The following is a 16,288-nucleotide window of genomic DNA, read 5'->3' as shown; positions in this document are numbered from 1 at the left end:
ACAGACATGTGACTAACCAAAATTGAATAATGTGTCCCTGAACAGTCAGTATCTGGTGTGGCCACCATCTGCATTAAGTACTGCAGTGCATCTCCTCCTCATGGACTGCACCAGATTTATCAGTTCTTGCTGTGAGATGTTACCCCACTCTTCCACCAAGCCACTTGCAAGTTCCCAGACATTTCTGGGGGGAATGGCCTTAGCCCTCACCCTCTGATCCAACAGGTCCCAGACTTGCACAATGGGATTGAGATTCGGGCTCTTCACTGGTCATGGCAGAACACTGACATTCCTGTCTTGCAGGAAATCACGCACAGAATGAGCAGTATGGCTGGTGGCATCATCATGCTGGAGGGTCATGTCAGGATGAGCCTGCAGGAAGGGTCCACATGAGGGAGGAGGATGTCTTCCCTGTAACGCACAGTGTTGAGATTGCCTGCAATGACAACAAGCTCAGTCCGATGATGCTGTGACACACCGCCCCAGACCATGACGGACCTCCACCTCCAAATCGATCACGCTCCAGAGTACAGGCCTTGGTTTAACGCTCATTCCTTTGACGATAAACGCAAGTCCGACCATCACCCCTGGTGAGACAAAACTGCGACTCGACAGTGAAGAGCACTTTTTGCCAGTCCTGTCTGATCCAGCGAAGGTGGGTTTGTGCCCATAGTTGTTGCCGGCGATGTCTGGTAAGGACCTGCCTTACAACAGGCCTACAAGCCCTCAGTCCAGCCTCTCTCAGACTATTGCGGACAGTTTGAGCACTGATGGAGGGATTGTGCGTTCCTGGTGTAACTCGGTCAGTTGTTGTCGCCATCCTGTACCTGTCACGCAGGTGTGATATTCGGATGTACTGATCCCGTGCAGGTGTTGTTACACGTGTTTTGCCACTACAAGGATGATCAGCTGTCCTTCCTGTCTCCCTGTAGCGCTGTCTTAGGCGTCTCACAGTACCGACATTGCAATATATTGCTCTGGTCACATCTGCAGTCCTCATGCCTCCATGCAGCATGACTAAGGGACGTTCATGCAGATGAGCAGGGACCCTGGGCATCTTTCTATTGGTGTTTTTCAGAGTCAGTAGAAAGGTCTCTTTAGTGTCCTAAGTTTTTATAACTGTGACCTTAATTGCCTACCGTCTGTAAGCTGTTAGTGTCTTAATGACCGTTCCACAGGTGCATGTTCATTAATTGTTTATGGTTCATTGAACAAGCATGGAAAACATTGTTAAACCCTTTACAATAAAGATCTGTAAAGTTATTTGCATTTTTACAAAATTATCTTTAAAATACAGTGTCCTGAAAAAGGGACATTTCTTTTTTTTTTTTTTTAGTTTAGTATAGTAGAGTAAATGTTACAATATATTAAGAAGTTTTACTTATGTCATACAGTGTCCAAGAGACCAATTGTGAAAAGTTTGCATTTTAAATAAAAATATATATATATATTTTTTTATCAAATTGTATTATCTGCATAAATATTTGAGGTGAATTGAAAGATAAACACAATTTCTGACATATACACTAATGACAGCATGCACTCAAACTGACATGAAACTCATATGTTGGTGCAGCTATCATTATGAGGACTCCCCATAGACATAATGGTTTTTATAATGTATAAACTATAGATTCTATCCCCTACCCCTAACCCTAACCCTAAACCTAACCCTCACAGAAAACCTTTTTGCATTTTTACATTTTCAAAAAAAAAATAAAAAGTTTTAAGCAGTTTGAATTATGGGAACACTAGAAATGTCCTCATAAACCACATTTATAGTGTAGGGCTTTACAGGTTGTTTAGATCAGTGTTACTATCAGAAATAATTGATAATTATTTCTTTATTTATTAAATAATATTTTAATTAACTAATTGAATCAAACTCATTAAAACCTCATATGGGGCTCCAGTAAATGTAGTGTGCTACGTTTAGGAGCAGGTTTGGTTATTAGCAATAATTAATAATGATCAAAGATAATTATGAATTATTAAAATCAATAGAACATTGATGAGAATCAATGTTAGCTTTTTTAATCCTTTAAATCAACAATTATCAAAGATAATCACCAATCATTAACATCTATGATACATTAATTAAAACTAACACTAGCTTATTGATCCTGCAAATTCAAAAATCATCAAAGATAATTATCAATTATCAAAAATCAATAGAATATTAATAAAGATTAATATTGACGGGGCACCGCCCTGGAATCAGGGACTAATAACCAGAAAGTAAAACAGTCTCAATATTAGATTGTTTTCTTAGGAAAATCGACATCCGAAAAATATCGATTTTCGGGAATAAACAATGAATGAAGGCTTGAATCTGAGCACTGACATCCCGTCAGCATGACACAGGCATATGCAAAACAAACCAAAACACTTCTCTTTGTAATATAACAAAGTTTATTTATGCAGTAATTTCAATTAATAATTAATACAATGCAGTCAATTAACTTCCGACTTACAACTACAAACTAAACAGTGATATGATTAGATATGGAAACCAAAGTAATCCTATAACACATGAGGGTGTGTGTGTGTGTGAGAGAGAGAGTGTGTGTGTGTAAGGAGGGAGGCACGTGCACAAAATGGCGGACATGACTCTCATGGAGAGTATGTCATGCGAGACTTCTGGCCAGAGAATATGGCCGCGAATGTGGGCGGACAGAAACCAGTCAATGGCGTCTACCAGTTACCGCGTGTATCCGCTTGTACGATAGCTTAGGGACAAAGATGAGCTTTATCACGAAGCTATCTACTAGCCAAAAATGTGTGCGAGATTGTTTGTGAGGGGTCGTGTGCGTGTGTGTGTATGTGGTTAGTACAAGAGAGAGAGAGAGAATAATTGACGGCCCCAAAGCCGGTTTCGCGTTCGTGGGAGAGAAAGCAGCTGTTAGTTTATCACTCAGAGACGCAGTGGACGGCTTGTAAACCGTCCTGCGGTCTTTGATTCTTTAATGGATAAACCCAGTGTGCCGGTCTCACCCGTGATGGCGGAAATGCACAACAGTCCAACGTGGTTGGACTACAACACAGCAAATCTCATTCGTGATAATTAATACCTTGAGTATTAATCGCAGTGAGTGGACACGGCGGTCCGTAAACTGTACAAGCAATAACCTTGATACACAAGAATAACACACTATAATATTCTATCTCTGCCCAGACATAAACTTCTTACTTGAATCGCATGAGGATGCAGAATGTGTGTTCAGCTGTCCTTTAACTCCGACTCGGTTCCTCGAGGCTCGGGTGATGACGGGAGGCCGTTTCCTCGCTCTGTCGGCGGGCGGTACAGCTGCTGATTCTCGGCGGGCTGGCGGAGAAATCAGCGACGTCGACTTGATTGAAGATGGAAGAGAAATCTTTTATCTCTTCACTTCTGCAGGCAAACGGATGAAGATGCGGATTGCTCGGCGGTCTCCTTCGGATCCGTTAGAGTGTTCGGTGGAACACAGAGTAATCTTAACTCGTCCAGCGAGATGGAGATTGTATGGCCACAGTTTCAAATCGTACGTTACTTCCTTGTGCCACGAGGCTACACCTGAGAGCAGCAATAAGCTGCGTCTATGCATGGCGAGCAAAGTTGCTGGAAGCAAATCCCGGAAGCATTCAAGAGGTATTTCTACTCCTGATGATGTCATGTTTGAGGTGTGTTCTGTCATGTGCCTCATCCAATAAGAGTTGAAATTTCGATCCTTTAGTGAGCAAGGCTTCATGGGATTTGTAGTCTGTTTTGGACTCCCTTTGTTTGATTTTGGCGCAGTTTTTAGCAGTAAGATTTATGACTTGGTATGTGGGCCTGAGTTAGGCTTTACGACTGTGTTAGGCCTGCCTTTGTCTTCTATCTGAATACATGAGGCCCAACTATAGCATAATATCCTTGTAATTACCAGTTTATAACCTTAAAAAAAGTCCTTGTAAACCACTTAAACCTGCTCACACACACACACACACACACATACAGTACAAACACACATACAGTACACACACACATACACACACACACACATACAGTACACACAAACACACACACACACACACACACACACACACACACACACACACACAGCACACACACACACACACACACACACACACACACTCATACAGTACAAACACACATACAGTACACACAAACACACACACACACAAACACACAGTACACACACAAACACACACTCTCTCTCTCTCTATCTCTCTCTCTCTCATACACACACACACACACACACACAATAATTTAATATGAATCTGCATTTATGACTAGATGTGAATTCTATGAATAATGTTGAGTTTCTTAACTGGTGTGTGTGTGTGTGTGTGTGTGTGTGTGTGTGTGTGTGTGTGTGTGTGTTTGTGAGTGCGTGTTTGTGAGTTGTTTTTTGTGGTTTATGAGGACATTTTTTTAGTTTACAAACTAGTAATTATGAGGGTATTATGCTATAAATGTGGTTTATGAGGACACCCCTAGTGTCCCTGTAATTCAAACGGCTTTAAAAACATACTAAACAATGTTTTTTTGAAAAAGAAAAAATATCAAAAGTTTTTATGAGGGTTAGGTTTAGTGGTAGGGTTAGGGGATAGTTTGTACAGTATAACAATCATTATGTCTTTAGAGAATCCTCGTAATGACAGGAGTACCAACATGTGTGTGTGTGTGTGTGTGTGTGTGTGTGTGTGTGTGTGATAGTGTTTGTATGAGCAGCTGCAGTATCTGTCAGTGTATCAGTGCAGTCTGACTGACAGAGGTTTTTGTAAAAGTAATTTTTTAAAACTTATTTTAAGTAGGTGTGTGTTTAAAATGCATAATAACATGTAATATATAAAATATAAATCATTATGTGGGGGAAAATTAGCTTCCTTTTCGTCCCTTCTCTCAACAAGAGTCCTGTCTTAGGCGCTTTTTCCAGCGCCCCTCGGTGGAGCAGTGCCAACCAATGCTGACACAAGTTATTCACATGTGCAAAAGAAATGTAACCAATCAGTGGCCTCGATATTATGGCATGAGGGGCACTGAGAGAAAGCTCCCCAAGCATGCCCAGATGTTCCCTCTCACCGTCGTCTCATTGGACGACTGACAGTCTCTGCCAATAGATTTGTAATACTATAGCAATGATGAACGCGGACACAGGAGCAGGATCTCAGCTGCCCAGTCTGCCATCAAATTCAATAAGATCTCTTCAGCAAAATCCATCTGAGAGGAAAACTTTGGTGGAGAAACTACGAGTAAAAGAGCTTGGCCCAGATCAATCTGACATCAACATCAAACAGCAGGCTAACGAAAAGAGCAAAACGTACACACGATGCTTCTCCCGTACTTGGTACAGCAGAAAAGCTTGGCTAGCTGGATGTAGTCATGCAAATGCCTTATTTTGCTTTCCATGTCTACTTTTTAAAATGACGGGGACAGATGGAACATGGACTGTTTTAGGATTAAGGGACCTAAAACATTTATCAGAGAGTACGAAGAAACATGAGTCTACAAGAGCACATATGGACAAGAGTGTCAAGCTAGCAATCCTTGTAGAGTCAACATAACTACACAAATGGACGAAGTCTACAGAATCGGGGTAAGAAAGCTCAATGAAGAGGTGGATAAGAATAGGCACATTTTATCAAATATAATTGACTGTGTGAAATGCTGAATGCTCTGGCTATGCTCTCCATGCATAAAAAAACTTATCAAAAGCATTCCTGACTTCAATAATAGGGTCATTGAGAAGTTTGCCACTCAGTAGGACAAAGGGCAAAATTCCTGTAAAGGAAGATGTCTGTCTGGACTTGGATTTATTGATAAATCCATCTGCCTAGGGCTGGGAATCAATTCCAGAAAGAGTCGATTCCTCGATTCTGAGGCATTGGGAATCGAGAATCGACTCGAAACGTTGGAATCGACTCCAAAGCTGGAGTCGAATCCTTTCAGGAAAACTGGTTGTTCTGTATTCACAATCACACAAACCCTTCAAATATCTGCTTTCCAGACCTGTAATGTTTGACAATATTTTTACTTTGGATTAAAATCAAGGAACATGCCAAATTTGTGACATTAAATTGGCAAATAAAAACAACATTCCTGATGTTACAACACAAGTCTTCAACAAGGAGATGGCAGAGATGAGTCAGTTTCCCAGTTCACATCAATAAATCTGTGTGTTAAAGTTTAAATAATCAATGTGCTGCATTATAAAAGTGAGAATGTAACGCTTCTCTACTCATTAGTTTTAAAACCCTTTACACTATTTTTTTTTAAGTAGCCTACATTTTACACACTTTTACATTAAAATAATTTTATGTAATCAAATTCAAAAACAATTATATATATTTTTTAAACTGTATGAAATAAACCAGTACAACAGTCTGGATTTTTAAATAAAACTGAAGTGTATTGTTTGGACATTTTATTCAGTGTACAGTTACTGTACATTCTAATATAAACCACTTTCTAAACAAGAACTCATGAGTGGAAACAGAAAATTTCAGTGTAGGTTAAATGGTGTTTTTAAGATTATTTGCGGTAGTTCTTCGAAATACAGCCTCAAACTTCCCTCAAATTTATCTCATGGGATTGAAGCAATGTTTTAATGCTAATTTAATTTTAGAATGGATAGTAAATCTCATTTATGCTATTATAAATAGTGCAAAGAATGCTAGTGAGCTGTTTATTTTGAGATTTAACTTTACCCCGTTTTTTTTTTTGGAATCGACTCTTAAAACCAGGAATCGGAATCGGAATTGATTCCCAAATTTCTGGAATCAAACAGCCCTAAATCTGCCTCCATAACAAAAAAACATGCGTGTGCGCACATTTTTTCCAGCGCGTGCATTGGCTCAGAGCCCCACCTGAAAATTTAGGCCCCTGCCGCAACTGGTGTAAACACAGATTAATCTGACAGTAATAATGTCCGGCATCTTCAGTCTGGACTCCACTGATGGTCAGAGTGAAATCACTATTAGATCCACTGCCACTGAATGAGAATCAGAATCAGCTTTATTGCCAAGTATGCTTACACATACAAGGAATTTGTCTTGGTGACAGGAGCTTCCAGTGCACAACAATACAAAACAGCAACAAGACAGATAATCATGAAAAAAAATAATTAAAAATTGAATAGAAAATAAAGTATATACAGAATACAATATATATTTGCATAATATATATACATACATACACATACATACATATATACACATATACACACACAGACACACACATACATACATACACACATAAATATACGTAGTGCAAAACTAAACACAAATCTGTTATATACAGCGCAAAGGAATGTAATGGCAGAAGAGGTTGGATGTGTTGGATAAATATAAAAAGAGTAGACGGTGAATTGCACATAATTATTGCTCAATGGGGCAGTTTTTACTGTTCATGAGATGGATAGCCCGAGGGAAGAAACTGTTCCTGTGCCTGACGGTTCTGGTGCTCAGAGCTCTGAAGCGTCGGCCAGAAGGCAACAGTTCAAAAAGGTAGTGGGCTGGGTGAGTGGAGTCCAGAGTGATTTTTCCAGCATTTTTCCTCACTCTGGAAGTGTATAGTTCTTGAAGGGAGGGCAGGGGGCAACCAATAATCCTCTCAGCAGTCCGAACTGTCCTTTGTAGTCTTCTGATATCCGATTTTGTAGCTGAACCAAACCAGACAGTTATTGAAGTGCAGAGGACAGACCCAATGACTGCTGAGTAGAACTGTATCAGCAGCACCTGTGGCAGGTTGAACTTCCTCAACTGGTGAAGGAAGAACAACATCTGCTGGTCCTTTTTCACAGTGGAGTCAATGTGGGTCTCCCACTTCAGGTCCTGTGAGATTGTAGTGCCCAGGAACCTGAATGACTCCAATGCTGCCACAGTGCTGTTCAGAATGGTGAGGGGGGTCAATGTTGGGGTGTTCCTCCTAAAGTCCACAGTCATCTGCACTGTTTTGAGCGTGTTCAGCTCCAGGTTGTTTTGACTGCACCAGACGGCCAGCTGTTCAACCTCCCTTCTCTATGCTGACTCATCGTCATCTCGGATGAGGCCGATGACAGTGGTGTCGTCTGCAAACTTCAGGAGCTTGACAGAGGGGTCCATGGCGATGCAGTCATTGGTGTAGAGGGAGAAGAGTAGTGGGGAGAGCACACATCCCTGGGGGGCACCAGTGTTTGTACAGGTGCTGGAAGTGAATTTCCCCTGTCTCACAAGCTGCTGCCTGTCTGTCAGAAAGCTGGTAATCCACTGACAAATTGATGTGGGAACAGAGAGCTGGTGCAGTTTAGTCTGGAGTATAGCTGGGATGATGGTGTTGAAAGCCAAACGGAAGTCCTCAAAAAGGATCTAGATGGGGTTCCAGACTGGAGGGTGCTTGTACAATATATGAGGAGTTTATGAGCTTCTCCAGGTTTCTGTAAGTACCAGCTCAAGAGATATCCCACACTACTGTGCCGGTAGACATCACTGCTGGTTTTACAACTTCTTGTCCTGGTTGAGCTGCTATTATTGAGGGACTCTGAGTGACTGTGATCTGTCCATTACACTCTGAAACACACAAATATATTATTAAACAAGATACATTTTATTAACAAAGTATATATGACAAATAAATTATCTATCATTTTAAAATAAACTCTACAAACTTTGAGCAAACACTGTGAGTGTCCAGATGAAGATGATGATGAAGGTCATTGTTGTTGTGTTGTGTGTTGATGAAGATTGTGTTGTGTTCTCAGTGATGAAGTGTTAAACTCACAGCACTATAAACACTCTCAGATCACTGAAGCATGTGCTGATTATGTAAAGACATGCAAAGGATCTTCAATAGTTTATACTGCTGTCAGTCTAATATTCACTGTAATTCTGTGTCATTAAACTCAATGAGTGAAAAACACTTCAGCAGTTCTGGAAAATGTGCAGCAGAAATCAAGAGTAATGCAGAGAAGTCAATAATTCACCCAATGTCACTTGAGGAGATTTTGTTCATTCCTCCTCACAGATCTCCATCAGCTGTAAGATGTTTGAGGGGTTTCTTGTTTGTTCTGTCTGTGTTTAGTCCCTCTACTGCATTTCATTGAGGTTTACATCTGGACTTTGACGTGAATCATTTCATCACCTTCTAAGTGTTTTTGTGTCATTGTCATATTGTAGGTCCACATCCAGGTAAACTTCTTTTAATCTTCAGTCTTTAGTCATATGAGTCTAAATTAAGAAGTGTGAATCTCAATGTGAAATGATTCATTACTCTGAAGCCAATGTTTTAATTGATAATAAATTATATTGACAACTGAGCCAACATCAATAAAGTATCTATATGGGAAAGGTCAGAGTTCATCTCAAATGGCAGTGGGCACATCAGTCAGAGAATTTGCACACAGATCTCTGGAGACTCAGTCGCACTGCTCTGTCTGCTCAGCTCTTACTCTCCACAGGGGGCGCTGCTGAGCTGGACACTGGACGGGTCAAAGGTCACAGAGGGGAGTCTGACCAGTGCAGAGAGTGAGCAGGACGACCGCTACAGGAGAAATAGTGTCCTGATCCTCATCAAAGCATGCTTGGAAGAGGCAGAGGTGTTCGTCTGCAGAGTAACTCGTGATGGTGATCTTCATCAGGTCTCGTTCAACAAGATTTGCTGTTAAGAGCGTTGAATGATGATGTTTCTCCTGAAGATGAGCCATATCTGAGTGTCTCACAGCTCCAGTGATTTACAACTGAATACTGAAAGAGTGTCGATTCACTGTGTGATCTTTCAATGTGTTGTGTTTGTGTTACATTCAATAAAGTTTCTGAACATGTTACATTTGACTTAAAGTGCATCATTAATCAATCTGACTTTATTCTAAGAGAGAAAACTGAATGTAGTATGTTTCATGAAAGTCCTTTGGGAGAGATTTAGGTGTTTACAATGTCTTCACTGTTTGAACAGTTCTGAAAAGATGCATTTACTGATAAAACTAAATGAATCCTCTTGTGGTTTGAACATGGTCACTGGAGACAGATCTGATCTATTCTGAGAGAAACAGAATCATTCCACACTGACAATGCAAATGTGATTTTCACCTCACACTCTCAGATTCACTGTTTGATTGGTTAAATGATCTGAACTGGAACACACCAGTTTCACTTCTGCTGAATGGAGGGATTCGTCTGTTTCGAGGTTGTTTGCTTTGGATTTTTATAACAAACTGTCTGAAAACTTTAATCTGATGAAGAATTGGAGGTGACAGTGGAAGATAAATGACATGAAAAATCATAATCTCATCAAAAACTGTTTACTTGTATGAATAATAATAATATAAAAAAAAATCATTTTTCTCCACTGGTGTGTGTGTGTGTGTGTGTGTGTGTGTGTGTGTGTGTGTGTGTGTGTTAGTGTTTGTATGAGCAGCTGCAGTATCTGTCAGTGTATCAGTGCAGTCTGACTGACAGAGGTTTTTGTACGACTCTTTCTCACTGTGTGAACACATCTTTACTGTTGATCCAGTGATAACTCTGACAGTAATAATGTCCTGCATCTTCAGTCTGGACTCCACTGATGGTCAGAGTGAAATCACTATTAGATCCACTGCCACTGAATCTAGATGGAGTTCCAGTGTTGAGGGTTGTTGCAGCATTTATGAGGAGTTTAGGAGCTTCTCCAGGTTTCTGCTGATACCAGGCAAGAGGCTGATTACCCCAACCCTGATAGACTTCAGGGCTGGTTTTACAGGTGATAGTAAATGTGTCTCCAAGATGAACAGATTTCACTGCAGGTGTTTGAGTGACTGTCACTGAACCTCTTGATTCTACAGAAGGACAAAATATTAATATTAATAAAAGTTCAGACAAACTGGTTTCCTTTTCGGTGGGAAATAATTTCTAGCACACATGATCAGTCATATAGAGTAGAATGAGTTTAATTTTAATTTGTTCTTACCTCTAAAACAGTAGCTAGTTAACATCCAGATGAAGATGGTGATGACAGACATGATTGCTGTGGATTTAGATTCTGGATGAAGAAGTTCTCAGTCTTCAGTCTTCAAACTCACTGAACTATTAAAAACTCCCAGACAACTGAAGCATGTGCTGCCAATGCAAAGTGTCTAAATGGAAATCAGTATAATAGTAACGTCAGAATGCAAATTTAAATGTCTTCTGTCATGTGAGTCTAAGCTGAGTTGTATATGAGAGAGAACATCAACACTTTGAGAAACAAGAGTAGAAATGTCACTCCGCCCTCCATGATGGAAAAGGTCAAAGGTCATTATGTAATCTTCTACCTGGAAAAAAGACATACATGTAATAAATTGTCTTATGAATAAAATTAAACAAGCCTTTTAATAAATGAAGAGTATTTTAAAGGTGCACTCAGTAATATTAATATTTATATTGATATTGTTCTGACACCGGTTTAGATTCAGCATCACGCAAGAGCAAACGTTCTCAGTTTCTGATGTTGTTGAAGAAATCTGCTATTCACAGTCAGTGCTGATCAATTTATTCTGCAAGTGACATTCAAAACAATCAATTACTGATTATTATTGAGATAAAAGAGTAATATTCAGCTGATCATCTGATCTCAGCATGAACTCATGAAGCAAACGGCTCCATGTAAAATAAAACAGCTTTTAGTAGAACACTGAATACTGGAGTCTTTATCTCATGTGAGTGCACATCATTTTAAATATATTTTTCAAAATAATTTAGTTTAGCAATTAGCTTGATTTACATGTGCCTTATCTCTCTGTACTGGATTCACATTTTTAATGATCTGTTGTGTACTCTGTTCAGTGATATGCAAATATATTTTAATTGTCAATGGTTTTTTGAATGTTTGTGTTAGGTTGCATTGAATCAAGTATTATATTAATTTAATTCCTGTTAGATCTGTGATGTATATGTGGTTCCAGATCAAAGATGTACGCTGGGTTATCTGTCTCTCAGGTTGGGCCGGTAAAATAAAAAAAAAATGAATAAACTCATGGAAGATTTTTAAATCAATTATTATTTAAACTAATTTCATCACAATTATTAAATATTAATATAAACAGTTTCTCTCAGTATTAAAACACAGATCAATAAATACAGCAAACAGCCTCTTTTCCATCAATACTTGTTTTTTCCTGCTTTTATGATTCACTACAGAAAAGATATAAAAGTTCAGTCCTCATCAGGATTTTTAAACAGTTTCAGCAAGAAGTCCTGATTTAATGTCCTGCAGTGTTCTGATTAATGCTCACTGGTGATTAATAAAGTCTCCAAATCAAGTGTGGTCCTTCTATTCAACATCAAGTCTTAATACATTTCTTTATTTACAGTGACCTGCTGCTGCTGGTGAACAGAGAAATAGAAGTTTTATTTTGTGCTTCAGTTTCTCCACTGTGCTTATGTGTGTGACTCGAACTCTCTCTCCCGGTCTGACGTTCCGCCGGCCTTTTAAAATCTGTCTCCGCTGTCACTGAAATGAGACACAGGTGTTTAGAGATAGTACTCACCAGGTGATGGCTCTAACCACTTTCTCTCTCCAATGACAGACAAACGACCACGTCCCCCTCCACATACAGGTTACAGAGAGACTTCAGTTTGTGTCTTTCCATGGAGAGAGGAAGAAGTGTTTGACTGTGAAGTGAATTATAGTTCTTTGATATTGAGTGAAATTGTGCTGTGTGACTGAGTGTATTGAAGGAAAGTGTGTGATTGTATGTTAAAAAGAAGAAGAATAGAAAGAAAGAGGGAGGGAGACTCTTCTTTATTCTGTTGGATGTGATTTTCCATTTGCAGAAGTGAAGAGTTGAGTGTCTTGAAGAAGAATTGTCTCTCTATTAGAGTTAGTTTTGATATCTGTGCTCTTGACTCTCCTCAAGTCTTGTCATAAAAACACTCCTGAAAAATCACTTTATCAACACACACTCGATCAAACAAGAGACTCCAGCACTAGATGAATCTATTTGAATACCTGAACAACATGTATGTGACATCACCTCTCACTTTATATGAGCCTGTCCAATTGAGGGGGTGAAACAAGTCAAATGTTTAAAGTTATGAATTACATTAAAATATGACATCTGTGAAAACAAATGTTTTATGTTTGCATGATGCTGTATTCACATGGATAGGTGTCAGTAAAGTTTAAGACTAGTGTCATATCAGCCAGTAAAACATAAACCAAAAATTACTGAATTTATAATAAAATGTGTCATCCAGTTTCATATGTAGTGTTGAGTGTGAAATATAAAAATCTAAAACTTTGTGTCCATGTCAATTTATAATGTAACATTCAGAGAAACTGTTTCTGTATCAGTAGTTCCTCTTTCACTGAAGGAGGTTTTTGTACGACTCTTTATCACTGTGTGAACACCCAGTTATTACTGACCAAGTGAGCACTCTGACAGTAATAATGTCCTGCATCTTCAGTCTGGACTCCACTGATGGTCAGAGTGAAATCACTATTAGATCCACTGCCACTGAATCTAGATGGAGTTCCAGACTGCAGGCTGTTGGTCCAATAAATGAGGAGTTTAGGAGCTTCTCCAGGTTTCTGTAAGTACCAGCTCATGTAGGAGGTATCACTACTGGTTTTACAGTTTATTTTAACTTCTTGTCCTGGTTGAGCTGCTGTTGTTGAGGGACTCTGAGTGACTGTGATCTGTCCATTACACTCTGAAACACATAATAAAATAAACAGAACTTTTAAATATCATTTCACAAGAGCTCATTGACACTTGAAATAATAATAAAAAAATGTATACAATTCAATTTACTTTATATTTGTGAAATGCACTGAAACAGATTCTCACCAGCAATGAAAAGCAGTAGAGAGCAGATAATGAGAGCGTGTGCTGTCATCTTTACTGTGAATGAGTGAGAACTGAAGGAACAGTGATGTTGGTTTGACAGTCCTGACTAACAGACAGTCTGATATTGTGCTTTAATCAGAGGGGTGGGACACACATTCAAAACTGTTTCCTCTCACCAGAAAATGTGACCGTTACAGGAGAACAGCAGAAATAAGAAACAATTACATGTCAAATTACATTCATACATTTCAATCTTTATCTTTTAGTTATTAATTCCAATTGCTTGAAATTCAAATGATTTTTGCTCATTGTGGATATCTCATGAGCATTCAGTAGATCAAAGTAAATCAAATGAGTTATAGAGTGGAGTTATTACATTCTAATAAACATGTTGTATATCATTTGGAATGTAATATGTATCTTTTTATTGTATTTTTTAAACAGTAGTTGATCACAATATGAAATGAATCATGTTTGAATGTGTGTTGTGTAAAGATGTGTTTGTGATCATGTGTTTAAAGTGCAGTTAGTGAAGCGCTCAGAGGTTTTTGTACAGCTGTTCTATTAGTTTGTATCACTGTGGGTCACTTTCGGCAGCGGCACCAGACTTGATGTTGGCAGTAAGTAAATCATCAAATCATCATTTTAATGTTATATGTGTTTTTATAATGTGGAATGTGTCAGTTTTATGTTAAATTGACACACATATGAGATCAGTGATTTGTTTCACTTTTAACAAAAAAAAAAAATTCTGTCAAAAATATTGTTCTGTTTCCAACTCGTCACTAAACAAGAAAAAGTTGCCTTTTATAATTTCATGATTTTTATTTATATTTCTTTATTTATTAATAATATCTGATTAGACAGATTGAATAATTTGGCTGTTTTTCAAGAAATGAAGGTGAACTTTAAAGACACTTAATTTACACTTTGTCAGCACATGTGAATTCGTTGCTCGTACAGAAGTGAGATGTTATTCAGTTTTTGTAGCTGTTAAATGGCTCTGTGTTTAAATTACTAACATTATCAAGAGTTCATAAAAATGCTCCTTCAATATGAAATGTTTCTTAATGTAATATGTAAGATATAAAGTTTTACTGTAGGAATTCTTTCACCAAATTAACTGTTAAAAGTTCATCATTGTACAGAATTTTCTTTTCTATTCTCTTGAGGTTGGGCAATGTCTTTTCATAGTTATTTCTTAATGTAGAAAGATTAATTCATGAAGGAAAAGTATTCTTCAACTTTTGTGTAAGTCTAACTGCAATCATATAAAGATATGTGAACTTTATTAATAATTTCATCAAACCGTCAAACTGACATCATTTTGGTAATTCAGAGTCTTTGGGGAAAAAATTTTCTTTATATGAGCGAACAGATCAACATGATGAAAAAAACTTGCAGATTAATGTTGAAAGTTTTCAATTATATCTTTAAAGATCTTGTAAAAAAAAAATATAAAAAAATATAATTTACTAATGTAATTTATTTAGTTTCAACCTGGAGAAAGAAATCTTTTCTTCCTTTGAAGTTGTCTGTTGTGTATTTGTCAGGCATCACTCGTCCTAAAGTGAGCGTCCTGCCGCCCTCCAGTGAAGAGATTTCCACAAAGAACACAGCAACACTGATGTGTGTGGCCAACAAGGGCTTCCCCTCAGACTGGAGCCTGAGCTGGAAGGTGGACGGGAGCAGCAGGTCTGAGAAGAGCAGTGCTGGGGTCCTGGAGAAGGACGGTCTGTACAGCTGGAGCAGCAGTCTGACTCTCTCTCAGGAGGAGTGGATGAAGGCGGTCACAGTGAGCTGTGAGGCCAAACAGAAAGACCAGCTGTCAGTCACTGGAGAAGTGAGGAGAGATCAGTGTTCTGAGTAGATCCTCTGGATTCTCTTCTGCTCTTCTCACTCATGTCTCACATGGAGACTAACAGTGGCCTTCTATTCACACAAGTATATGTGTGCTTTTGTCTTTCAGTGCTCATTCTCTCTTGTCATAATTCAATAAACAAATAAAATATTCAGTTATTAAAGTTTCCTGTCTTTGTTATTTGAAAATTTGATTTATTTATATTATTTGTGTCATTTGTTTGTTCAGTTAGTTCACATTTTATAAATAAACTTCACTCAATGAACCATGAAAACACCTGCAGAGACATTTTGAAACAAGATCATGTGGCCAAATTAGGAAACTCAAACATATAGTGCATGTAGTATAGTAGAGTAAATGTAACAATATATTAAGAAGTTTTACTTACAGTCATACAGTGGGGTCCATAAGTCTGAGAACTTTTGTGAAAAGTTTGCATTTTAAATATTTTTTTTTCCCTCATATTGTATTATCTGCATAAATATTTGAGGTGAATTGAAAGATAAACACAATTTCTGACATATACACTAATGACAGCATGCACTCAAACTGACACGAACTCCAAATGTTTGTGTAAAACCTGATGATTTGACAATGTGTCTAAGAGCATCTTGTGCTTCAACAGAAGAAAATCTGATAAAAGCAAGAAAGGTCATTACACACACAC

General features: G+C 38.4%; 1 gene segment (V, D, J or C); it reads right to left on the bottom strand.

Moving 5' to 3' along the window:
* LOC127431727 (Ig kappa chain V-III region MOPC 63-like) overlaps positions 1–11,060 on the bottom strand; it is a 58,233-nt gene extending 47,173 nt beyond the window's left edge. Inside the window, 2 exon segments of the V gene segment in view lie at positions 10,448–10,769; positions 10,901–11,060. Of these exon segments, the coding sequence occupies positions 10,448–10,769; positions 10,901–10,952 (374 nt within the window).
* Positions 11,061–16,288: the final 5,228 nt, after the last annotated feature.

The sequence above is a fragment of the Myxocyprinus asiaticus genome, chromosome 41 (assembly GCF_019703515.2).
Source record: "Myxocyprinus asiaticus isolate MX2 ecotype Aquarium Trade chromosome 41, UBuf_Myxa_2, whole genome shotgun sequence".
NCBI classification, from domain to species: domain Eukaryota; kingdom Metazoa; phylum Chordata; class Actinopteri; order Cypriniformes; family Catostomidae; genus Myxocyprinus; species Myxocyprinus asiaticus.
This window is presented reverse-complemented; position numbering and strand designations above follow the sequence as displayed.